The sequence below is a fragment of the Anabrus simplex genome, chromosome 2 (genome assembly GCF_040414725.1).
Source record: "Anabrus simplex isolate iqAnaSimp1 chromosome 2, ASM4041472v1, whole genome shotgun sequence".
Lineage (NCBI taxonomy): Eukaryota > Metazoa > Arthropoda > Insecta > Orthoptera > Tettigoniidae > Anabrus > Anabrus simplex.
In genome coordinates this window covers 185,611,097-185,637,484 of record NC_090266.1, presented here as the reverse complement: position 1 = coordinate 185,637,484, position 26,388 = coordinate 185,611,097, and the positions used below count along the sequence as shown (strand labels likewise).

Sequence of the window (26,388 nt, the reverse complement as noted above, 5' to 3'; positions counted from 1 at the left end):
ATGGAAACTCGATTATCCGTTCCTGGAAACTGCGTTTTCCCGGATTATTTATTCAAATTACGTGGTCCCGCGAGCATCATAATTAAATTACATTGTAAATATCCCGCATGATCCGTTCCTCGAAGAAATGATTGCCTGGATCAATTGTCCAGAAATTTCACTCCCATCAATGCTAAATCCTCAATCAAGCTATTTTCAAGAAACTGTATCTCACAAAAGGACTTCTATGGCATACTTAACAGATGATATAGACATTGATTCCATACGGAATCTGAAATACTTGTTCCGAATGAGTAAATTTATAATACCAAAATAGTTGGTCCATTATTGGACATTATAAGTTTTCCAGCTAACTCATTCCTGAATACCAGTGTTTCGCCCCAGTGTGCTAAGCTGGGCTCGTCAGTTGGTAAATAGCACACCTACCAAGACGCATGGCTAGTGCACGCTGGCAACCAGGAATGAGTTAGCCGGAAAATTTACAATGTCCAATAACGGACCAACTAATTTGGTATTATACTTACAGATCTCGGCGTTAACAGCCCGTTATTGCGATAATTAGAGCAAGTACTGAACTGGAAAAACGATCGGCGGTGAACTTGCATAAGGGACCATCTTAGCATCAAATTAGAGAATCCTCGGAAATCATAAAGCAGAGAGTGGCTACAACAATTGGAAGGAGACAGAGTGCATTTCGACAGCTCTACTTGAAGATGGAACGAGTTTCATCAAATGTTCGTACTTGTAAAACGTCCATAATATAGCCAAAACAGTTTTTTGGCACTTCCCTCAGTGCACTGTATAATCACTGAGCTTTCAGGCAGAAATCGAAACTGCTCCTTCCTAACACAAATCTAGTATTTTAATATTATCTTATACGACTATGTTTTTGAGACCAGAATAGATAGAAATAGATGTTGCACCTTACATACATAAAGCAATAGGAGGTCTTCGGATTGCCTATTACTGTTTTGGTCCTAAAATAAGACCGGGAATTTTACGTTTTTGTGTCAAAATGTCATAAAAACCGCAGTTGTTTTATTTGCGCACGTTACATTTAAAATTTCGTATCATTTCCCACTCTTAGAGACTTGTGCAGCGAGCGCTCTTTCCAGCCCTCAAGGTCACGAATAACCGTAATTTCTGAAGTTTTGATAATATTTTTTCTCTTTCCAATTTGATTGCGATTACTGACGGGCAGAATTGAATATAATGCATTCGTGAACTTTTGAGAATCGATACTTACATTCGAAACCATATTCTAGAGTTCAACACAACCTGTAAACGTCGATGTAGGCTTAATTTACGCAGTACAAGATTTCCAGAAACTGACTACGATGACCAAATTACAATGGAAGATTAAGAAAACAAGGGATTTCGCCATCATGGCGGGTGCTTATATATCTAATGTGCTTTATTTCACTAGATTACAGAATTTAAGACTACTTGTGGTCGATTGTTGTTTGGCTGAGCGTTATTAGATTTTTCGAAGAGTTTGGTCAATCAAAGTTGCTGAACCGAAAGAAGTTTTCACGGAAAACACCGAAAACTGATGAAGTTTCCCCGGTAAAACTGAATATAAAGTATTGAGATTTTTAACTCGCGTACAGGTAATTAATGTTTGAAGCCAGACCCGCGGTCTAACTTGCCTGCCGCTCATCCGGAGCGCCCGGGTTTTATTCCCGGCCAGGTCAGGCATTTTTACCTGGATATAAGGGCTGGTTCCAGGTCCACTCAGCCTACATGATTACTTTTAATTGGGGAGCTATTTAATGGTGAGATGGCGACCACGGTCAAGAGAGCCAGGAATAATGGCCAAGAGGATTTGTCACACTGACCATGCGTCACCTCGTCATCTGCAGGCCTTCGGGCTGAGCAGCGGTCACTTAGCAGGCAAAGGCCCAGTGGGGCTGTAGTTTGGTTTGGTTTGGTTTAGGAGTGTTTGTAAGATTATAATTATAGATATTAAATTTTTGTGATGTTTAGCCAAATTATTGATGGTATTCATTCATTCCCGGATTTTCTGTTTTCCGTGTGGTACGTTTTTTTTTCGTGGTCCCTGCAAAAACGGAAAATCAAGGTTCTCTGGCCCCAAACAGTTCCATATTTTTTACATTTGATCTTTTCCTTCTAACATAAAAACTAAGAGCCAGGTTAATATCCAGAACATACAGACAGTTGCACAAAGCATTTAAAACATTGCTGTCATGATCTCCATAGCCACTCTCCATAGAGTTAGTTATTGGCTCTTGGACTCAAAACTTTCAGATGACGTCACTGACATTTACCCTATTTTTCACTGTCAATCAATTTTGTCATCAGCAATTTTCCTGAAAAACCAACCGTAAGGGAGACATATTGAGTTTTCTGTTTTAGGTCATCCTTTGAAGCTCTCTTCCTGTTGATGTTTTTTAACAACTTACAGCTAAGATCCCAGGCGCCCTTACGCCAAACTTAAATACCTCTATCCGTTTTCCCATAACGTTTAAATAGACAAACAGAAAATAATTAAACTGAACTCATCATAGGTTACTATTTGTCAGATGAAGGCACATACGGGAGTGGAAGATAGGGTTTCCACTACCCATGTCCTTAGTGCTGAGTGAGACAGACTGGAGAGCTCTGTGCCTAGCTGCCTTGGCCCCCTGAATTAATCCAGAAGGTACCTATGCAACCCATACCTGTAGAAGGCTTAGTAAAGCACAGGTTCATGAAGCTCTCCTGACAAGGGAATTGAACTCCTGTACTTCAGGGGGAACCAAGTATGCCTTTACTAGCTCAGCTAGGCAGCTTTTATTTAAAGAGTAAGATAAAAGAAGTGAAGTTAGTATAATTTCTGGTAAGTAAAATACTGTACTCCTTCACACTAAAGGGAACTGGATGAGAATTGTTTTCAAGAAGTAGTTGGGATAACCTGAAATGAAGTACCTGGCTGCCAACAAGGTTAGATGGATGATCATCACTCCTACCCTATGCTCCACTAGGAGTAATAGGTAATTTTTTTTTTGCTAGTTGCTTTACGTCGCACCAACACAGTTAGGTCTTATGGTGACGATGGGACAGAAAAGGGCTAGGAATGGGAAGGAAGCGGCCGTGGCCTTAATTAAGGTACAGCCCCAGCATTTGCCTGGTGTGAAAATGGGAAACCACGGAAAACCATTTTCAGGGCTGCCGACAGTGGGGTTAAATAGGAAATAAAGATTAAAAAAGACAGAAAATGCAGAACTAGGGTAAGTTTCAGAGTCTTTCTATTGGAAGAAAATACACACACGATCTTCAGCTAAACTTGCATTCACTGTTGACTGAACTACATTGAACTTCAATCTAACCTAATCATATTTATCTCTGTAACTCTCAACAGCTTCGTACTCATGATCGTAAATTTCATTATTATTATTATTATTATTATTATTATTATTATTATTATTATTATTATTATTATTATTATTATTATTATTATTATTATTATTATTATTATTATTATTATTACCAAACAATAAGTCTAAGATTTTGTCATCTAACGAACTCAGTACACTTCCTAACCTGTCTAATTTAACAATTAACAGGTGCATTGCATCTTTTTACACTTCCAAATTCAATAAGTCGGCAGTGGTATGGTGTGTTTTTGTAAACAATGCCTTCACTGGCTTCCTCGCTTTGATTAAATCGCTAATTTTCCACTTCTGTTCTGTCATGGTTGCCATATTTTCTTAAGGAAATATTTAATTTAATGTGCCTATTGCTAGTCTGGAACAGCCCTAGTTCTAGTATGGTTTACTCAGGAAAATCTGAATGGTTCACAAAGATATATGTATCCCTCAATGGATTTGGCAAAATTTTAAGGGAGGGAATATTTGCTAATGAGCTTTCACCAGATATAACATTCTACCAGTTCTGAACAAGAGAACGGGAATTGCTGGGTCCCTTAAGAAAATATGGCAACCATGACAGAACAGAAGTGGAAAATTAGCGATTTAATCAAAGCGAGGAAGCCAGTGAAGGCATTGTTTACAAAAACACACCATACCACTGCCGACTTATTGAATTTGGAAGTGTAAAAAGATGCAATGCACCTGTTAATTGTTAAATTAGACAGGTTAGGAAGTGAACTGAGTTCGTTAGATGACAAAATCTTAGACTTATTGTTTGGTAATGATAATAATAATAATAATAATAATAATAATAATAATAATAATAATAATAATAGTAATAATAATAATGAAATTTACGATCACGAGTACGAAGCTGTTGAGAGTTACAGAGATAAACCTGATTAGGTTAGACTGAAGTTCAATGTAGTTCAGTCAACAGTGAATGCAAGTTTAGCTGAAGATCGTAAGTGTGTATATTCTTCCAATAGAAAGACTCTGAAACTTACCAACATAGAACTAGACAAATTTGCGAGGTGATGTCAAGGACAGGGTTAGGCTTCTGGAGAAAATTCAAAAGAACAGATGGTGATAAAGATATTGAGGCTGAGGATAAGTTTCACCAATGTCAGGATCACTATCTTTCTCATCTTTGACAACACTACAACTCTAAGGATTTTTGAGGACGGATGGAAATACCAGCAAAATTTAACTGACATGATCTCTGAATTGGAAGATTTTAGTAAAAAATTTATGAGATGCTAATTTTAATAAATTGATTGTGTTCTTAGGTAATAGACAAGGATGATATTTTAAGAAAATTGTAAATAGAATAGTGTAGTTTCAGTGTTCTGTTATGACATTTAGGACATATTTTATTTTAATTATGACACATATTAGATACCGATTAAGAGATGTTTTGAACTTTGCTGTTTGATGTGTAATAATAAGTAAAGAGGTCCAAGAAATAATTGGTAGTGAGAAAAAAATGCTGAGGAAGAAGACAGTAAGGTCCTCAAAACATGTACGATGTATGAGGTGATAAAAAATAATTAATTAAACAATCAGTATTGACAAGGCTGATTTTTAATTATCAAAGGTATATTTATTGTTGCTAATGGCTTTACGTCGCAACGACACAGATAGGTCTCACGGCGACGATGGGATAGGAAAGGCCTACGAGTTGGAAGGAAGCAGCCGTGGCCTTAATTAAGGTACAGCCTCAGCATTTGCCTGGTGTGAAAATGGGAAACCACGGAAAACCATCTTCAGGGCTGCCAACAGTGGGATTCGAACCCACTATCTCCCGGATGCAAGCTAACAGCCGCACGCCCCTAACCGCACGGCTAACTCGCTCGGTGGGGTATATTTATTGGAAAATGAACAAAGTGTGCATTTTTGTACATGGCCTTCATTCTTGACTGTACACCTGAGTGCTGCCTGCTTGTCACATTCGAACCATCATAGCTCTGAGCTATTACTTTGTGAGGGGACTTATTTACCTCCAGTTTATCTAGTTCGGCAAATAAAGTTCGGCTAATTCTGTATATATGTAATTTTCACATTAGATCCTGTCGTGATCCTAAGGACTCGGCAGGCTGAGGATTATGGATTCGGATTTTCGGGAGCTTGATCTTAAAATAACAAGATTACCTTCTCACACTCTCACTCTTCCCTTCACCTGTATTGAGTAGAAAGACGTACATTACATATATACATATACACAATTAAGAAACATAAAACCCTTTGTACAAATACACTTTTAACTCTTGGTTAGAGAGTCCTTTTTCAAGTCTTTGATTAACCAGTTACATTGCATTCCCTAATACAAGAAGATCGTTCCATACAAGCTTGATAGTTAATTATCTTTTGGATTGAAGATTTCTTCAATCTTCGGCGCCGTCTTGTCTCTTGAATTCTTCTCTGCGCTCACGATACCATAATCACATTGAATGATGTGATGTTTGGCTCACACGGACGAGTAGCTCGAGGATATGAATACAACACCCTCAAACTCCATCGTAGACCAGATTAGTCTTTCTCCCAAACAGTTCTGACCACTAGGTTAGGTTTACTGATAGGAAAGACTCGCTATGACACTCGGCTTTCCTGTCAAATAATTCGATGTTTGTGTTATTACAGCTCCAGTCTTTGCACTAGCAACCTGCTAATTATGCTGTATGCAGTATTTCCCTCACTGCCTCGCGGAACTCGTTACACTTTCTAGACTGTTTGCTAACCCACACTTAACTGATCCTGCGGCTTACTGCTACGTACACAACCTAAACGTCCTGTACTATTCTGTCTCACAACCACATACAATACTTTTATGAAGCTAGGTAGTTTATCTCCCTTGTGGCGCTCAGCCACCAACACACTAGTTGCTATCACGGTGGTCGGTCAGATTCTCCCTCTATCTCCGAAGTATCATTCCCTATATTTTACATTCGATGTTTCTCGAGTCTTTTCCCTCTACTCCCGTAGAATATGTCGCGAGCACCGATTCGCAACACGTCCTTCCGTGGGAAATTATGGGGCGAGCGCATCGAACGAGATTCGATCCGTGACCTTCCAGTCAGAAATCTCTAATAATCATGAAGCAGTTTAAGCATAATATATAAAGGGAAGATACAGCAAAAAACAATGGAAGTGAATGATTAAGTGTAATAGAATATCAGTGCAGTGAATAAGTGCAGAATTACAATTATAATTAAAAGCATTTCTTAAAGCTAGTCTCAACTTGGAACATTTCAGTGAGCTGAGAATGAGGCAAACTTGTGCAATCGGAATATTGGTCAGAGAAACAAGTAAACAGACCAGGTCATAGTTAGAAATTTTAGTGGGTGGGCCAGGAAAAACAAACCTGTTGTTAGTCACGTAGCAAGGTGCCCTGTAAAAATAAGAATGCACGCTGTGGTGCAATAATTCTTTCCAGAAGGAATCTCGGGAAGGTCACCAGTCACATGTACATCCAGGAGACGGGTGGGACCACACTTGAAGTAACCAATAGGAAGCTAACAGATCAGTGATGTGAGGGAACATAGTAGTAGGGGATGACTTGTTCCAGAAGCTCAGAGAAGCGATAAAGGGGAGTGACAAGGGAGCCTCTTGGTCATTCTGTGTCATTTTGTGGTCATTCTTGGTGGTCATTCTGTTGGTCATTCTTGGTCGTAATTCTGGTGTCATTCAGGCAGTTATTCTGTTAACATTGGAAAGAAACCTCTCGGGAAGCGTCGGACACTAGATCACTTAGCAGAGAACAGGCTCTGTAGAATAAAGTCAGTGAAGGTAGCAGTATAAGAAGTTATTTAAATTAGGCAGCAATTAAGAGTGTCAAGCAATAGAACTGGTTAGCAGTGTCCCACAGGGTAAAGTACAGAGACAGTACTTAGAGAACTCACTGAGTGTTCGAAGGAGACTGTAGCTTCAGTTAGTATTCACCTTAGAGTTCTGTGTTCAAGTCCTGAAACTGTCAGGGAAGATTCAGAGGAACATCACAACGAGGATTCAAGAGAGAAGCAAGAAGAAAGAAGCTTTAAAACCTGAGATAAGTATCAACTAGTTAAGAGACTTTAAAGACTGAAGGGAATTCATAAATGTTGTATAGTGAATCATAGAAGTGTGTGTATTTTCCATAGAAGTCAGAGACTGATAAACTGGTTACTTAAAAGTAATATTGAGAAAAGAATAATTACAGGTGTGATGTAATATTATTGGAAGGGTATATTTGATAGTTTGTTTAAATAAATTAGAATAAGAATTTAATGGTGTCAGAAAGTGTTTTATATCAAGGTCAATCTGATATTCGAACCCAAGTCCTCAGCCTGTCCTGTTCATAGAATACGACAAATAAGACGTTTTTAAGTCTGATTGGTTCACGAGCTTCTCCCACTAACTGAAGGGGTTTGTCATAGAATTCACTCGAACAAATTTCCTATTGCACAATGTTACTCACTTGTGTTACACCGGATTGCTTCAAGTAAAACTTGTATGAAGTCTTATACTTTGAATACCTATAACTGTCTTCCACTTAATAAAATTATTATTCAATATTTGAAACACTACAACTCCTTGCCACTGTTACACGATCATATTAACTTTATATCAGTATTCAATATCCTTAGTCTCGGAGGTCGCGGATTCAAGACTTGCTCGAGTCCGTTTGCTCGGCATTGAAACATGAAAGGGGCGCGTCGCGTCACGCAGTCGTGACAATTCTCAGTGATGGTATCCTTTAAATGTGATCATCCTTGTATATCCAAATGGCTAAAACAGCTCATAAGGGTAGCCTTAAGATCTCAATTTGCTCTTCTCTTTTCTGTCAAAGTTGTCAAGAAAGAGGTGTAGAAAAAATTACTGTGGCCGCCCCTCCGACTTAATAGTCCACTGGCCGCCACTGACATCGACACTACTCAGACTGTCTTGATTTATTAGTTTCATTTTCCGTATTGATAGTTCTCGTATATTATAGATAAGAAAGGTTCCACCTTATCAATACAAGTTTTATTTATATAAGATCCTACTTACAGTACCGGTTTCGACTTTTTATACAGTCATCCTCAGCTGTACCTTAGCACCTTCACATAAGTCAAAGTTGGTTAATATGCCTTGCCTAGTAAAAAAGGCATAATCATGGAATGTGTCCAACGTTCAAATTGGGCATGTTTCAAAGTAAACGCTGGCTTTATGTACAATGTAGGTGTTGTGTAATACCATTACACGCAGGAACACATTTAAGGAAGTCTTACAATTGGTTTGCACTGAATTTAATGTTAAAAAACATTTCTTTATACAGCTCACATCACTTTACCAAAACATAGCGCCCATTACACGCTCCCACTGTAGTTTTTAAATTTTTTATTGTCCAGCATGTGGCACTGCCAGCAAATGGCTGACAGTATTGACAGCAAAGCCTGATGCAACATTCTCCCACCTTGAGTAGCAGAAGGCTACTCAACAATACCAACAAATACAAACCTGCTGCTTACAAATCAAGTCTGCCAGGAACTCTCACCGCTCGACCACTTCGAGTAACAACTGGATCACCACTGTTGTCATCCTTTGGTACACCTGAAGAATCACCGTTTCTAGAGAGCACAATAGGGTCATCAGCAGACACTTCCAAGGGATAAATCCTTTGTATTGGACGTAATAACTCTCCCTGACCAGTTCTGAGCTTCACTGTTCGGATGACGCCATCCTTACCTGGTATAACTTCAACTATGTATCCCAATGGCCAGTCTATACGCTTGAGATTGTCACACCCAATCAACACAACGTCCCCCACTGCTACAGTACGGGTGCCCTCTTTTTCACGATGTAACTAGAACTGCCCCAAATATTCACTTCTGAATCTTTTCCTCAAATCCCTTTTTAAGTTTGTCGGTACCTACACCTCCTTTTGAGGCTCTGAGTGTCTATCGTATCGAGATTAGGAACACCAATCTCCCTTATATCTTGCAGGAATAAAGAAGGGGAGAGAGGCACTAGCTCAGAACCTTCTTCCATGATATAAGTCAAAGGTCGAGAATTCATCAAACTCTCACAATCCTCGTAAGTAAGACATGACCTACCCAATATTCTCTTCAATAAATCTTTGAGGAGGCGTATCAAGCGCTCCCACCATCCACCCCACCAAGGTGCACTGGGGAGATTAAAACGTCATTAAATACACCTAGCAGTGCTGTACTTAGATATATCCTCCCAGTTCAGAGTTCGAAGCAAATTAGAAGCCCCAATGAAGTTCGTCCCATTGTCACTGTAGATAACAGAACAACTTCCTCTGTGAGCCACAAATCGACGGAGTGCTTGCAAGAATGCTTCTGTCGAGACTGATGATACCAATTCCAGATGGACAGCTCTAAACACTGCGCAAGTAAAGAGGCACACCCACATTTTAATCCCACCTTGTAGATATAAGGGCCCGGTTAAATCCAGTCCAACAATCTCGAACATGGCAGCATCCTGTACTCGACTGGATGGAAGTGGAGGTGAAATAACTTCAAGATGTCTTTCAATGTGTCTCTTGCATATGGCGCACTTGGACAAAACCGACCTGATAGCTTTCCGACCGTTTAAAATCCAATAGCGTTCCCTGAGGTTATTTAGCAGCATTTGCAATCCTACATGTCCTTGTATCTTGTGTTCCGTCATGATTAACCTCTTCACTACCTGGTGTTGTGATGGAAGTACTAGAGGGTGACGAAAGTCTTCATGGTCATCTCGGTAGGTGATCTTAGTTTTCAGCCTAATTATTCCTTCATGGTCTTGAAACACTCTGAGCGTTCGCAGTCTGTCGTCCCTTAACCCAGAAAAGGAGTCCTCTTGAATAAACCAAACAACTCTTCTTTCTGCAGTGGCATACTCTTCCACAGTTAATTCACTTCTCTGACGCAGATCTGTAGGTAAGCGGCTATTGCGTATAAACCTTAGCAACCATCCCAACATGCGGACAATTCTTGTAAAATTAGAGAAGTATTTGAAATACCAGTCCTTTTGGTCCTCTGAAACCAAACAGTTAACATTCACAACAGCTGGGGATCTAACCTTTTCCATGTTGATCTCATCTTCCTTGGGATCATCATTGCAAGCAAACCACTTTCCTGGTGATTCCTTCAACCATGCAGGTCCCTCCCACCATCTAGAAGCAACTAATTGTTTAGCTTTTCAGCCCCTGGAAGGTAAATCTGCAGGGTTAAGTTCCCCTGGGACATACTTCCAAGATTAAGAGCAAGTGATTTTCCTTATTTCATCAACTCGATTTCTGACAAAGACTGTCCATTTGTCTCCCCTGGTAATCCATGCAATTACTGTAGTAGAATCACTCCAAAACAAAGTCTTCACATTTTTCCATCCCAATCCGTCCAGAACAGACTTCGCAAGCCTTGCTCCTATAGTTGCAGCCATAAGCTCCAAACGAGGCATAGAAATCTTCTTTATTGGAGAGACTCGTGTCTTGGCCGCCAACAGATGAAGCTGAACGTTGTCGCTTGTCTCTACCCTGAGGAAAACTACTGCAGCATATGCCTTTTGACCGGCATCACAAAAGGTGTGTACAGTGCATTCCTCTATATTCACAGGTTTCTGTACCCATCGGGGATGCCAATTTCTTCTAATTGAGGGAGTTCTTCATACCATGACAGAAATTCTTTCTTGATAGCATCGTCAACTTCTGTATCCCAATCAAATTCCATCTTCCACATTTTCTGCAGGAGCAATTTAGGACACAACATAACAGGGCAACTAAAACCTATAGGGTCAAACACTTTGTGAGAGATCGACAGGATTGTTCTCTTGGTAATGGTGTCAAAAAGAAAATCTCTAATCCAACTCATGTTAACTTTGAGTTCATCACTTTCTCGATTCCACAACAAACCCAGTACCGCAGAGTAAGAGTTATCATGAGCACTCTGACACTTGTCACTTGTCCATTCCCAACCCCTAAGCTCGAATTTGGCCTTTGCCATGACTTTGACCGGTTCTGACATAAATGCATTGAGCTCAGCTTCAGTGTCCACACTAGAAACAACATTATCAACATAAAAACTGTGCAGTAACTTTTCTTTAAGAGAATGATTTGAATCCTCTTCTCTCAATAAGTGGTGTTCGATTACAGATCCTAAGAGGAAAGGACTACACTTTACACCAAAAACCACTCTTGCGTGCCGGAATACCCTAACCTCCAGTTTTTCATAACAGTTCCACCATAAAAAACAGAGGAAGTTCCTGTCTTCAGGATGAATACCAATCTGTAAAAATGCTCTTTTAATATCAGCAACCACTCCTATCTTCTTTTCTCTAAATCTTAACAGCACATTTGGGATGAGTTCAATCAGATTTGGACCAGTTTCAAGACGTTGATTTAAAGGTGGAGAACTGCCTAGTTTTGCCGAAGCATCAAAAACAGGTCTGATTCTGGTAGTTGCACTGTTTTCCTTTACAACTGGTCTATGCGGTAAGTAGTGACAACAATGAACACGTTCAGATTCAGGCACTTCTTCTATAATTCCCTCAGCCAACCAATCTGCGAACACTTAATTGTAATCTCGAAAAAGGTCTTCAGATAATTTCTTCCTCATCGAACCCAGTCTTCTTTCAGCAAGATTCAGGTTTGATGGCAAGGCGGGATGCCCCTCAGTCCAAGGTAGCCGAACTTGGTATCGACCTTCTTCTGTGCGATGAACACTTTGGAGGAAATGATCTTTCACTGCAATTTCTCGTTCCTTCTTCGTAACTTTCTGGACAGGGTCCGAAATGCCTATTACATCCAACCTCCACAAATCAGTAATACTTGCCTCTTTAATAAACATGGAAGTTACAAGCAAGCCTTCATTTTCTTCACTTCTCTTGGTATTAGGTATCTTTCCCAACAAAGACCAGCCTAACAATGTCTCTACTGCCACTAAACCACAAGACAGCACTTCTCTTCTTCCTGTTAGAAGTTTGCCAGCCACGTCTGCCCCAATAAGTATTCCTATAGGCCCCAAACTTTCCTCATTATCGGTGATATCTATCTTCAATTTCTTTAGCTCGTTCATCCATTCCCCTTCCGTAACATGTGAAATGTCTCCACAGATCACTTCTTGGTCTAAAGCCTCAAAATTACACTGAAATTCATCGTTCAGGTCCCCTACACGCACCCTGTAAACTTCATGTTCATTCCGTTGCGTTGTTACACCACCAAAAAGAGAATGTGAGATGATCTCCTTTCGTAGTGAAGTGTAACCCATCTTTAAAGCCGTCTTTCGCAAAATGTATGACGTCTGGGAGCCTGTATCCATCAAAGCACGAACACATTCAGTCTTTTTATCAGATCTTACATTTACACTAAGAGTTTGTAACAATACCTTGGGCGAAGCGGAAACATTTGCCAATGTGATTTCCTGAGTTGCATTTTCTTCACTGTTGCTAACTGCTTTGGGGACATGTTTTTCTAACAACTGTCTGCAGATTAAAACAACATGCTTCCCACAACAAATTATAAATTCTTTGTTTTTTGCCTTGCAATTCTTTACCATATGCCCTGACTTCAGACACATATAACAACACCCCTTTTCCCTTAACAGTTTCTGTTTACTTTCGATTGACATTTTTCTAGCGGAAAAGCAATCTGCACTGGTATGATGACCCTCACAAAACACACATTTGTCATCCTTACGTTGATTTGATGTTAATAACCACATAGCTGTAGGAATGCTGTCGTCTGAATCCTTCCCCTTGTGCTTCAGTTTTTCCTTTGCCCCTTCACACTTTAAGTCAAACCCAGATGTAGCAAGGTTTATTCTCTGTTCACCCTCCACCTCCGACTTCAGGAATTTCATTAACCCCTCCAGACGGTATTTCGCATTTGTAGCGGAGGTAAATGGAATACTGCGTTGCCAAATTCTTAATAAGTCTTCGGGGAGGCACGATTCAACAAGGGGAAATAACATAGAGGCACACTTGTCCGTTGTGACACCAAGCGATTCTAGTGACCTCAACTGTGTTTCCAACTGATCATAAAGTTGAGACAATGCAATTCTGGATTTGGATTGCGAGGCCTTGTGTACAACTAACCTCAACAGTTCACGTATATGAACCTCCACAAGAAGATCTTCTTGGCCAAAACGAGATTTTAGGCTTTCAATTGTTTTGCTGTAATTTATTCGTGTTGGGGGGAAGCTCTCAACCACCTGCCTAGCACGTGATCCTTTTACTGTTGCCTGTATTAAATATTGAAATTTATCCTCCACAGCTATTTCGGGATCTTCATCTATTTTTGAGAACTGACTCCAGAATGGTAACCACTCCTTTAAATCCCCTCCAAAAGTGCGGAATTCTAACTTCGGCAACTTGAATTTCATGGTTTGTTGGTTGCTAGACCTACTAGCAACACTACCTGCTTCATATTCAGTTTGTTGAACCTGTATTCCCGAAATACGCAATTTAAGGTCCAGATACTTTTTCTGATACTAATCAGCCCCTTTCCATTTCCTTGTCAATATCAGCCTCGTCATCGTCTAATAACAAATCGAGCACTTTCGAATCTAGTTCGTTCAAAATCGCTATCTTACTTTCTAACAAGGTGGATAATGATTGAAGTTCCGTAATATTAACATTTTCCTCTTCAGTCAAATCACTAACCTGTTTAGCAATTTTCGTAAACGAAGTCCTTGTCGCTCTCCTATGCTTCAGTAATTTATCGAGGCTTCCGCGCTCCATGTTCCTCGTGGGTACGATGATTCTTCCTTCTTCAAGTTGTAAATGTCCTGTCACGGTCGCCACTAAATGTTGTGTAATACCATTACACGCGAACACATTTAAGGAAGTCTTACAATTGGTTTGCACTGAATTTAATGTTAAAAAACATTTCTTTATACAGCTCACATCACTTTACCAAAACATAGCGCCCATTACACGCTTCCACTGTTTTTATAATTTTTTATTGTCCAGCATGTGGCACTGCCAGCAAATGGCTGACAGTATTGAGAGCAAGGCCTGATGCAACAGTAGGCAAGGCATATTAACCAACTTTGACTTATGTGAAGGTACTAATGTACAGCTGAGGATGACTGTATAAAAAGTCGAAACCGGTACTGTAAGTAGGATCTTATATACATAAAACTTGTATTGATAAGGTGGAACCTTTCTTATCTATAATATACTACTCTGACTTTCATTTAACGACTGTATAGCAGATTGAGTCCTGTATCTGTCCAATTCGATATAACTTTCTTCATCAACTGATGTGCTCGCTTCTTCCCCAGGAATATCACCAGTTATTTTTTCTTCCTACAGTTGTCACAAATCATTTGTTCAGTATTCACATGTGGTAGTTTTTCTATCATCCATGGTAGTACCCTCCTTAATTGTTTTCTACTGCTCTTGTGCACTTTAATATCAAATAGGTTGCAGCCCTGTGTCTGTATGTACTTATTATCCATTTCCATGCTCTTTTTCAGGTTATCTCTATTTATAGAAGCACTTTCCTCCTGTTTCCAAAGCCATTCCAAAATGAAATTTACACCAAAGGAAAAAAGCATATAACTGCTTAACATATTTTTTCACTAATAAAATTAAAGATAAATTTTCTTAGATACTCAAGGTCAAAGGTTTACGCCTTTTGACCTTGGAATGCAAAATCATTATATTTAAAATGTAGCTAGTTTTACTGGAAACTATGTCCCTTTACTTCAAAATAAGACCAACATGAAGGTTCTACCTCAATTAGAAGCAAAGTTATGATTTACTTTTGTAGAGCACGTGAGGAAACATTTTGCATTTTTTATCTTGTTCGCAACCCTGCTGTATGAATATCGTAAATCACTGAGAGGTAAAATGTGGCATGTGTGTACAACTTCATGTATTTTACCTTCTTACTGAATGACATGTAAATCTGAGATAGTCAGGTTGAAAAGTACACTTTTTTGTGAAAATTTGGCATGGAATTAATGCACTTCATTTCATCTTTCAGTCATTAATCATTACCCAGAGGAGTGCGACAGACTTCGGCAGCTGGCACAGTTCTTATCCTTGCCAATAGATGGGGCTTCATTTATTCTATTCCTGACCTGGTCGAATGACTAGAAACAGGCTGTGGATTTTCATTTTCATTTATTCAATATGATCACTGAAGTTCACGGCAGGCCTACTAGCATCTATTACTGCTCGTACAAGACAGAATATAAACAAAACATGAACCCTGAAAAAAAATGTATATGACCACCTTCAGTGGATCAAGAGAACATTCCCCAACCACTCATTGATTTTAAACTTGGAGGTATGAAGCAGTTCATAAAAAGCCCTAAATAGAGATGGTATTAATTTTCTTTAATTAGGTATGTCAATGTTTACATTCTTCTTTCTGTGTGAATCAAAACCTCAAGAAGATTTCTCTTGTGGGGCTTCAGATAAGAAGTTTCACCAAGAAAGGAATACTTTGAAAATTCAAAAAAATGTACTTGGTCTGTAGATAAGAATATGGTTAAAAAGGTCTAATTTCCATAATACTGCATTAATATGACCTGCAAATATAGTAACATTTATTTGTTAATCCGACATCATTGGTACGGTATCATGGTACCGTTTATTTATGTATGCTATTATAAGTGGCGAAGTTAAGGCTCTTGGCCCTCTCTTACACATAACCACATTCTATGTTAAAGGTTAAATTGTCTTTCCTTAACTAATTAATAAGATTGTGATTATGACAATACTGATGATGGTAATGGGGGAGAGCTAATTTTACAATCTGATGTGAAAAAAGATTATGATGATGATGCTTGTTGTTTAAAAAGACCTAACATCTAGGTCATCGGCCCCTGAAAAAAGAAGGGGGTACATGATAACATATTGACAACATTTTGTGTGTACCTAGATGACAGTGGCTAATGATGATGATTCTAACAATATTTAAAAACAAAGAAGTAAATTATAACATAATATACATCATTGGTTCCAGAGTTAGGAAACTAATTCTCTACGTGACTTAGTACATCTTAATAATAGTAACTTGTGAATTTATGTAAATACTTAGGTACTACATCATTCATTCTCACATTCACACAGTCTTGCTACACACTTAGGAGGAAATCCCGGCAAGATCTTCTAAAAGTGGCTTATGTCGTGCAGTTCCTAACACTTAGCAGGAGAGATTTCGATAACCTGGCACCAGACACTTGGAATGAACGATTATACACTGTTCGATTTATGGGTATGGTAAGAGAGAAGTAAGATAGAGTGTGATGCTGATGAGTGGAGGAGAGATAGCTGAGATTTGAGGTAAGATACTGCCAGTTTGCTACATTTAAAAGTTGGAAGATTGGTGTAGTAATGTGTAAATATCTCATTTGGTTAATCTTCAACCAGACGAGTGTCTTGTAATAGGGGGTGACGTGTGGTATTCTTTAATGCAAAAATAAAGCGGATTCAAGAGTTCATTGCTTTCTGCAATTTCTTTGTTTGTTCCTTGGTAGCATCAACTAATACATCATCACAAAAATTGAGTATGGGTAACGTGTGTCTGAATTAATCTTATTTTCATAGTGTGTAGAAGTGACTGGTGAATTCCAAGTGGGTAAAGCGAAGCATATACTTTCCTGCAAATATCAGTTACTTGTTCATTCCAGTCAAAGGTTTCCTTTATAATGACCTAAAGGCATTTCACAGACTTTTGCAAAGATATTACCACTCCATTGATCATGAGTGGGGACAGATGTTTTTCTTTTAATATGGCTATAGTTCTTGCCTGTCCTATAATTATAGCTTGTGTCTTAACTGAATTAACTAATATAAAATTTTCACTGGTATAGTATATATAGTATATATAGTTTATACTGGTATTCATCTGCTGAATGGCAGTAACAATATCTTGTATTTTGAAACAGCTATAGATTTTTAGGTCATCTGCATAGAGGTGGTGGGTACAGTTATGTAAATGATTATCAATACTATTAATATCTATACAAATAAAATTGTAGGGGGTCCGCTGTTTGTTTGTCTGTTTGTCTGTCTGTTTGTCTGTTCCACCATCACGTCGAAACGGCTAGATAGATCTCAACCAAACTTCATATTTAGAGTATACTCATCCCGGGGAAGGTTTCGATATGCATATCATTTTAAAATATTTGAATACACGGGGGGTTTATAGGAAAACCAGAATGGTTTTTCCACCATCACGTCGAAACGGCTGGAGAGATCTCAACCAAACTTAATATTTAGAGTATACTTACCCCGGGGAAGGTTTCGACCTGCATATCATTTTAAAATATTTGAATACACGGGGGGTTTATAGGAAAACCAGAATGGTTTTTGCACCATCACTTCGAAACGGCTGGATAGATCTCAACCAAACTTCATATTTAGAGTATACTCATACTGGGGAAGGTTCCAATATGCATATTATTTTAAAATCTTTGAATAGACGGGGTTTATAGGAAAACCAGAATGGTTTTCCTCCATTTTCTCTTATACTATTGATTTTCTGTAAACTTCGTTTACCGTACGTGAAACGTCTCTTCATTACAAACAACTTTCGTTATGTTCATAATTTACCTTACTCTTCACATGACGGAGAAATTTACAGTTTTCCGCTGGTATCATGCTCTGCATTGAGTGACCGACAGACCGACAACGAACCTACAGGTTACCATGGCAACGTCTCTGACTGCATGCCAGCAGGGAAGTAACGTATTGATATTTTCCTCATTATGCTTTTACATTCGTGGTTGTTCCTTGGGTAGAAGGCAAGAGAGGCGTCAATCGGCCTATCCGAGGGATATTGGCGGAATATCGTTGGATGTTACAACCGCCCTCGAATAGATTACGTAATAACACCATCAGTCATCTTATTATTTGTTTACCTAGGAATCAGTGGACCTAAATTTCTCCTCTGTTACCGCTTTATTATATCCATAACTCACACTAGCATAAGTTATTGAGGGGCGTTTGATTTTCCAATACATTCACTTGGCATTTACATATTTGTCGTTATCTTGGTGTCCTCAGTTATAATCCATTTTCTATTACTTTTAACTTTCTTAACTGTATTATTTTCTTCCTTCATTACGCCGTATGTACGCGAGTGCTACAAACTACTGGATGTATTTCCACCAAGACTCATATTTAGAATATACACCTGTCCTTGATAGGTTTTAAGGCAAATATTGTTTCTAAATACCAGAACTGACTGGAGGTTTATACGAAACCGAAACAGTGATTTTGCACTTCCACAAAATATACACAACCAAAGTTAATTTAAATCTACCTGCCTTGGTAGAAATTAATTTCTAAACCTTTTTTCTCATGTGCATCATTTCGATACGATGATTAATAACGGAGATATCATTAACGGACCGTTTTTCTGTACAAGTCCCATCGGACTTAACTCACGAGCGGGTGCGTGTAAAGCGTATTCCTTACAACTTGAAAACTACTGAAGACATTCAAACCAAAATTTATATTTAGCATCCACCTGTCCAAAGGTAGGTTTTAAACGTAAATAAGATTTCATGTTCCGGGATGGACTGGCGGTCTATAGGGAACCGAAATGGTGATGTTACTCTTCCACAATATATACAGAACAAGACCAACCTGACTGGAAATCGACCAAACGCGAAATTTTCGTACAGCTTTCCGTTTAAGGGGTAATAATGACCATCTCCATAATTTTTGGTTTAGTTTCCTGAAACTCCTAATTTTTACCCGCCTCGCCTAAAATCCAGATTGCGGCATAATTTGCCAGAAGAAAAAGAAGATAATTGAAATTTGACAAAATTATACGTTTTAGCCTGTAACAAACGGAAAACATCCAAGATCATTAAATTTTTCACTTTTTATCCCCGAAGAATATCGAAATATGCAGGCAATTTTTATGATGGTGCAGACCTTCGGAAATTCCTATCACATAACAGATTGCACAATCTCCGTTCAATTTGGAATGATCTACAACCTTGGTCTTATGACTTTTTGCCGTATCTGTATACATTTTACGTTTGATTTTCCTCTATTAATCGATGTTAAGTCAATTTGGAATTTTCACAGCATAATTCATACTTTCGATTACTCATATGAAATACAGAATCATCAAACTCTTCACGAAAATTGGCCCACCCAGTAGCCATATGTGAGCCAAATGCTATGTATGTAGCTGTCACATAATTATCCGAAAAGTAATGTAATGTGAGATAATCTTACAAAAACGTTACCCTGTTCCAGGTTTCTAACTCAATCTGACCCAAGAATAGATGACATATCATAGGACCAGCCATTTAGGCCACTAAATTCGGCGTGTCTTATGGTATAATCCTTTGTCGATATGACGTACGTTTAGTAGCAGTTAATCTGTAAATGAAGGTCTTCAATATTGTAAACACGCATATACTTTCGTATGTCGATCTATATATATTCACTGATGTCGATTTGTAGCGATCGAGAAAGGGTGGGTCTGCTATTGTAATCAGTACTCCCCACACGCACTTTGACTGGCAGTATGAAAGGGTTCCTTCTCCAACTCCTGTGTAACTGTCATTAGTAAGGAAGGCCTGCAATAGTAATGAATAGTTCCCTTCTCGATTTGACTTGCAGAAGGCAAGTGAGCATGCAGTTTTGTTTATAACTCCCCTACCCGATTGTGTTTGGCAGTAGGCAAGGGTGCCCGCCATTATAAAGAAATTTCCTCATCTAAAATGTGACTGGCATTAGGCATATTGGCCCGCTATTTTGATGGAAACTCACCAACTTGGTGTGACTGGCAGTAAGGTAGTTGGAAGTAGGAAAATGGACCTGGCATTATAATGATAACTGCACAACTCAACTTCGAGTGATAGTAGGGTAATTGCCTGCCATTATAATAAAAACTCCTCAACTGTAATCTGTCTGGAAGTAGGAAAGGGGGCTGCCATTTTAACGATACTCCCCAAATCGATTCTGTCCGCGTAGTAGGCAATGGGGCCTGCAATTATAATGTAAACTTCCCAACTCTCGATTGTGAATGGCAGTAGACAAGCGAGCCTGCCGTTATATCACAAATACATAACAAACTTTTTACATTGGAAACAACGTACGGGGACCTCCCCATGCTCTTTCTCGGACAACGCTAAGAGACATGCAATTTTAAAACAATCTTATTTACTGCATGTACACTATTTACGTCGATATTCGAATACAATGTAGAATACCGTAGCGAAGCACGGGTACATTCGCTAGTAATGAATAAATAGCAGAGGTATACCCCACTGGATGCCTGTAATTTTATTCTTCCACTCTGATGTTTTATCACCTAACACTACACGCTGACGTCTGTTTTCGAGGTATGAGAAGATTGAATGAATGAATGAATGAAGGAATGAATGAATGAATGAATGAATAAATAAATAAATAAATAAATAAATAAATAAATAAATAAATAAATAAATAATAAATCAACCAATCAATCTTCCTTCAGATTATCCCAAGTACTTTTGGGGTTCCTAGAGCCACTTGTTTCATTCTCTGTTTTGGCAGGTAGTTTAAGGTCAGATGCCATTTCTGATGTCACATAGTTTTTCAGGTGAGAGCTCCAACCCAGGATCGACCGGGAATCGAACCTCGTTGCATACTTCAAAATTAATTATTTGATCCGTATTGAGACTCAATAAGGACACAATGGTAGACGTCTAATGCCATTTCTTGATAGACGCAGTATTTTTGAAGCCATCTCTTGGCACAGGCCAGAGCAAAGTGTAGTTTCCACCGAAGTCGCAGTCTCATCCATGGCTATGACAATATGGAAGCTGCTGGGGTATGGGGGTGCTGAGTAATGGCACTTGGAGCACAACTAGTGTCTGAGTGTTATGAAAGGTGTTGCTCATAGGATCAGTCGTGCTGCAGTGGCACCTTCTGGTCCAGTGAAGAAAGCAATGACAAGCTACCTCACTCCTCATCTTGCCTAGTATACCTCATTTGGGCTCTGCCATTGGTTTTTGCGGTTTCCATATAACCGTATAGGCTTTGGTGGTGCTATTTGAGGATCCAACCAGCCTCTGGGCTGATGACCTAACAGACAGACAGTAATAATAATCTAAATGACACCGTAGAGTTCAAAAATCCGTCGTTTGAAATAATACCCCAACTTCTTAGAATTCTCCGAACGAATAAAGTAAGCGTATAGGCGAAAAAGAAACCTCCATTCTCCAATCAGATGACAGTCTCTCCTCCTACTAGGTCAACTTCCCCCATCCCTCCTTTGTTACACAACGGAACCCAGCCGGTCACCACTCACAGTTATCTAAACAAATTTAGGCGCACACATGTGAAAACAAGTAACAGCAAGGACGGCCGGTGAGGATGTTTAGTATGTTTCTGCTCAGAGTTTCAATCATTCACCGATATATTTTTTCGTTCTTTACAGACCTTTTCTGTATGACGTAACATCTCGTGGCGTTTGGAATCTTTTTTCTGACTGTTTTTTCAAGCCTTGCCCTTAAAAGGTCCCCTCTCTCCCATATAGTTAAAAATTTGCCTGGATTTTAGCATGAAGAAAATTTTTAATGCAACAAGTGTTATGCAGTAAGTTTTTATTTTCTTCAAACTATAGGATTTTGGAAGAACTTTCTTAAACGGAAAATGGACCAATTTTAAATCCGACCTGTATTTTAATGGACAAATATGATTTTATTGTAGCTATTGCATGTTCTTTCTTATATTTGTTGACTTTTATCTCTAGCCAGGCTACGGCTGAATATGTTCTGCACTTCAGGATGAAACATGTCCCGTGTGTTAATGTGACTTAATAAACAAATAAATACAGTGCATTTTGTATTGAGTAGGTGGACTCTCAAATGCCTTTAAATTCTTTACAATCGAACCTCAGCTGTCCGGATGAAAAGCCAGCAGCTAAGCTGTTACACAAATCATACCCCCTGGATAAATAAATAAATAAATAAATAAATAAATAAATAAATAAATAAATAAATAAATAAATAAATAAATAAACAACATACATAAAAATATTATGGGCTTTGAAAGATTTTGGATGCAACATAAGCATTAAACATTGCATATACTGTAACTCACTTTCAGAGCATCCTTGTCGGCGAAGTAAACTGTAATACCAAACGTTAAAGAGATGAAGATGTCCATGATCTGAAAAGTAAATACACAAACGTCTAAAATTTCTACAAGAAGTATGCAGGTTATGTAACTTAATATGAAAACATTTGAAAATACTAGTTTGATAGCTTCTGAGAAGTTTCTGTTAACTTTTTCTGAATGAAATACAAAACATTATGCAGATGACAAATATGAATGAGGAGGTGGAGAGGATGGCAGGTGCTATTTTACCAACTAGCCATAAACATTGCATGTATGAACTTCAAAACACTCAATCTTTGATCACTTGTAATATAAGCCATATAAAGTGTGAAGTATAAAGCAATAACTAATCTAGTGTCTTGGAGAGGTGCAGTATTCCAACTGAAGAACCTGATGCCGCACCAATGCAAAATGCTGGTTATTTTTACAATTGAGTAACCTGAATATTTTTTATTTAATCATGTATAGTTGTCTTTCAGAATCTGAAGTTAATAATGATTATTTGTGGGGACAAACAACTGCACTCTGCATTATGTCTTGCATTTCTTATTATGGCACCCCCATCAGTTTTTGCAGTCTCTCTATAACCACATAATGCTTGGTGGTGTTATTGGAGGATGAAGAATTAACAGATAACGCATTGTTATTCATAACTGATGAACAGTGCAAAAGATAGGTAAACCAAAATTAAGTAACATTTCCTGATCATATTATCTGTTGAATGAAGACAGGTTTTTTGCTTTACGTCGCACCGACACAGATACACTGACTGACAGTGACAATGCAACACCAAGGAGGAGTGGTTCGAAAGGGATGAAAGTTGGGGAAAAAACAGAGACGACACGGACGAATAATTGATGTTTATTTCAAACCGATATGCAGGTTACACAATGAGCACGGCATCGACTCAGTAGGATGTAGGACCACCGCGAGCGGCGATGCACGCAGAAACACGTCGAGGTACAGAGTCAATAAGAGTGCGGATGGTGTCCTGAGGGATGGTTCTCCATTCTCTGTCAACCATTTGCCACAGTTGGTCGTCCGTACGAGGCTGGAGCAGAGTTTACAAACGGCGTCCAATGAGATCCCACACGTGTTCCATTGGTGAGAGATCCGGAGAGTACGCTGGCGACGGAAGTATCTGTACACCTCGTAGAGCCTGTTGGGAGATGCGAGCAGTGTGTGGGCGGGCATTATCCTGCTGAAACAGAGCATTGGGCAGACCCTGAAGGTACGGGAGTGCCACCGGCCGCAGCACATGCTGCACGTAGCGGTGGGCATTTAACGTGCCTTGAATACGCACTAGAGGTGACGTGGAATCATACGCAATAGCGCCCCAAACCATGACGCCGCGTTGTCTAGCGGTAGGGCGCTCCACAGTTACTGCCGGATTTGACCTTTCTCCACGCCGACGCCACACTCGTCTGCGGTGACTATCACTGACAGAACAGAAGCGTGACTCATCGGAGAACACGACGTTCCGCCATTCCCTCATCCAAGTCGCTCTAGCCCGGCACCATGCCAGGCGTGCACGTCTATGCTGTGGAGTCAATGGTAGTCTTCTGAGCGGACGCCGGGAGTGCAGGCCTCCTTCAACCAATCGACGGGAAATTGTTCTGGTCGATATTGGAACAGCCTGGAACAGCCAGGGTGTCTTGCACATGATGAAGAATGGCGGTTGACGTGGCGTGCGGGGCTGCCACCACTTGGCGGCGGATGCGCCGATCCTCGCGTGCTGACGTCACTCGGGCTGCGCCTGGACCCCTCGCACGTGCCACATGTCCCTGCGCCAACCATCTTCGCCACAGGCGCTGCACCGTGGACACATCCCTATGGGTATCGGCTGCGATTTGACGAAGCGACCAACCTGCCCTTCTCAGCCCGATCACCATACCCCTCGTAAAGTCGTCTGTCTGCTGGAAATGCCTCCGTTGACGGCGGCCTGGCATTCTTAGCTATACACGTGTCCTGTGGCACACGACAACACGTTCTACAATGACTGTCGGCTGAGAAATCACGGTACGAAGTGGGCCATTCGCCAACGCCGTGTCCCATTTATCGTTCGCTACGTGCGCAGCACAGCGGCGCATTTCACATCATGAGCATACCTCAGAGACGTCAGTCTACCCTGCAATTGGCATACAGTTCTGACCACTCCTTCTTGGTGTTGCATTTGCTCTGTCAGTCAGTGTGTGTCTTATGGCGACGATGGGATAGGGATTGGAAGGAAGCGGCCGTGGCTTTAAGTAAGGTACAGCCCCGGCATTTGCCTGGTGTGAAAATGGAAAACCACGGAAAACCATCTTCAGGGCTGCCGACAGTGGGGCTCGAACCTACTATCTCCCGATTACTGGATACTGGCCGCACTTAAGCGACTGCAGCTATCGAGCTCGGTAAGACAGGTTTTTATGATTTACTTTGGATCATGTTTATATTTCCCCTGTGAGGCATAACATTGGAAATCTATTGGTCCAAATCCATCAAAGAAACACATCTATACACAAAAGTTGATCAGGAAAAGAAGTTGAAGTCCCAAAAATTGTACACGGCAAGAAACCTTTCATTATGAAAGGATATCCTGAGTGTGACCGAATTTTAACATGGAGTGTAATGAAAGTATTCCATTTTTTACGAAGACTGTACCAGAAAAACAATAGACAAAAGGCACCAAGTTGACTGCATGGCATGGCTCATAATACCAATATAAATGGTTCATTATTGGATATTATACATTTTCCAGCTTACTCATTCGTGGTTGCCAGCGTTTCGTCCCCGTGTGCTAGCCAGCGTCTTGGTAGGTGTGCTAGGTACCAACTGATGAGCCCAGCCTAGCACACGGGGGCAAAACGCTGGCAACCAGGAATGAGTTAGCTGGAAAATTTATAATGTCCAATAACGAACCATTTATAGTGGTATTATAAATTTACTCATTCGGAACAAATATTTCAGATTCCGTATGGGAATCAACATCTATATCATGGCCCATAATTACGCACAATAACAGAGTTTTCTAACGTTTCCACCTAACCAATACTATATACCGTATTTACGCGAATAATCCCCGCATATTTTTTTAAAAAATTTGAGGCACGAAATTGGGGTGGGGTTTTTATTTGCGTCAAGGTTGCCAACACGCTCCTGGCTCACGTAGTTTCGATGCTGAGTGTACAGTTATGCTTTGTGCAACCGCAGATTGAAGAAAACTGTCCCCATATGTCATATTTAAATGGAAAACAGTTGAGACTTTTAATTCTAAACTGATTTTACATTTTTTTTAAATAGTACCGTATTTTACAGACCAATTTAAATTCAAAATATTTCCGCGTCACGACAGAACGCGTCTTCCGGAATGTGCAGGGGTAGCTTTCCAAACTTTCACTCACTTCAGTGTGTCTATAGTGTGTTTCATAGTTGAAAATAGAGTGAAATCGTAATTCTTTTGTATTCAGCGTTTTAAGAAACGCCACAATATCACGTACCGTAGTACGCGAAAAAGCAGAATCCGCGAAAACTGGTGAGGGTTGGCATTTCTGAATTACAAGATGGCCGTTAATTCAAAATCACGTAATTGGAAGTCCAATTTCTGTATTAGAAAGACTTCGAATTAACGAGGTTTTACTGTATCGCAATACGAACATCAGATTTCGCCTGTGTGTCTATTTCAAGTGTTTACATTGTACGAAAAGAGTTATCCACCACTGGTCGTGTTACTGTCCAGTAAATAGACACCACGTGTGTGAAGTGTTTTAGGCCTGTATTCATCATCGTCAATAACTATTGCTGTTATCCTAGATTTCCAAAACTCGGATATGTCATTATCTCGGATAACGCTCACTTCAGTATTCACCACAGAATTTATTATCTCGGTTTACCAAAACTAAGTTTTCGTTTTAATCTGAGTTTGAACCAAAAATTTTTCATACTGACGTACGGAAGACAAGTGACTACGTGCTGCCGCCACTATCGAATC

At 39.6% G+C, this 26,388-nt stretch overlaps 1 protein-coding gene across 5 annotated transcripts in view; it reads right to left on the bottom strand.

The window, feature by feature from the left end:
* The window catches only part of bgm (bubblegum), a 514,443-nt gene that overhangs the window by 90,830 nt on the left and 397,225 nt on the right, over window positions 1-26,388 (bottom strand). For 4 of the 5 annotated variants that reach the window (XM_067140465.2, XM_067140466.2, XM_067140468.2 and 1 more), the window contains exon 9: window positions 22,401-22,469. The exons of the other annotated variant lie outside the window; for it this stretch is intronic. In XM_067140465.2, the coding sequence (XP_066996566.2) occupies window positions 22,401-22,469 (69 nt within the window). The remainder of the gene's footprint in view (window positions 1-22,400; window positions 22,470-26,388) is intronic. 5 annotated transcript variants of the gene reach the window in all.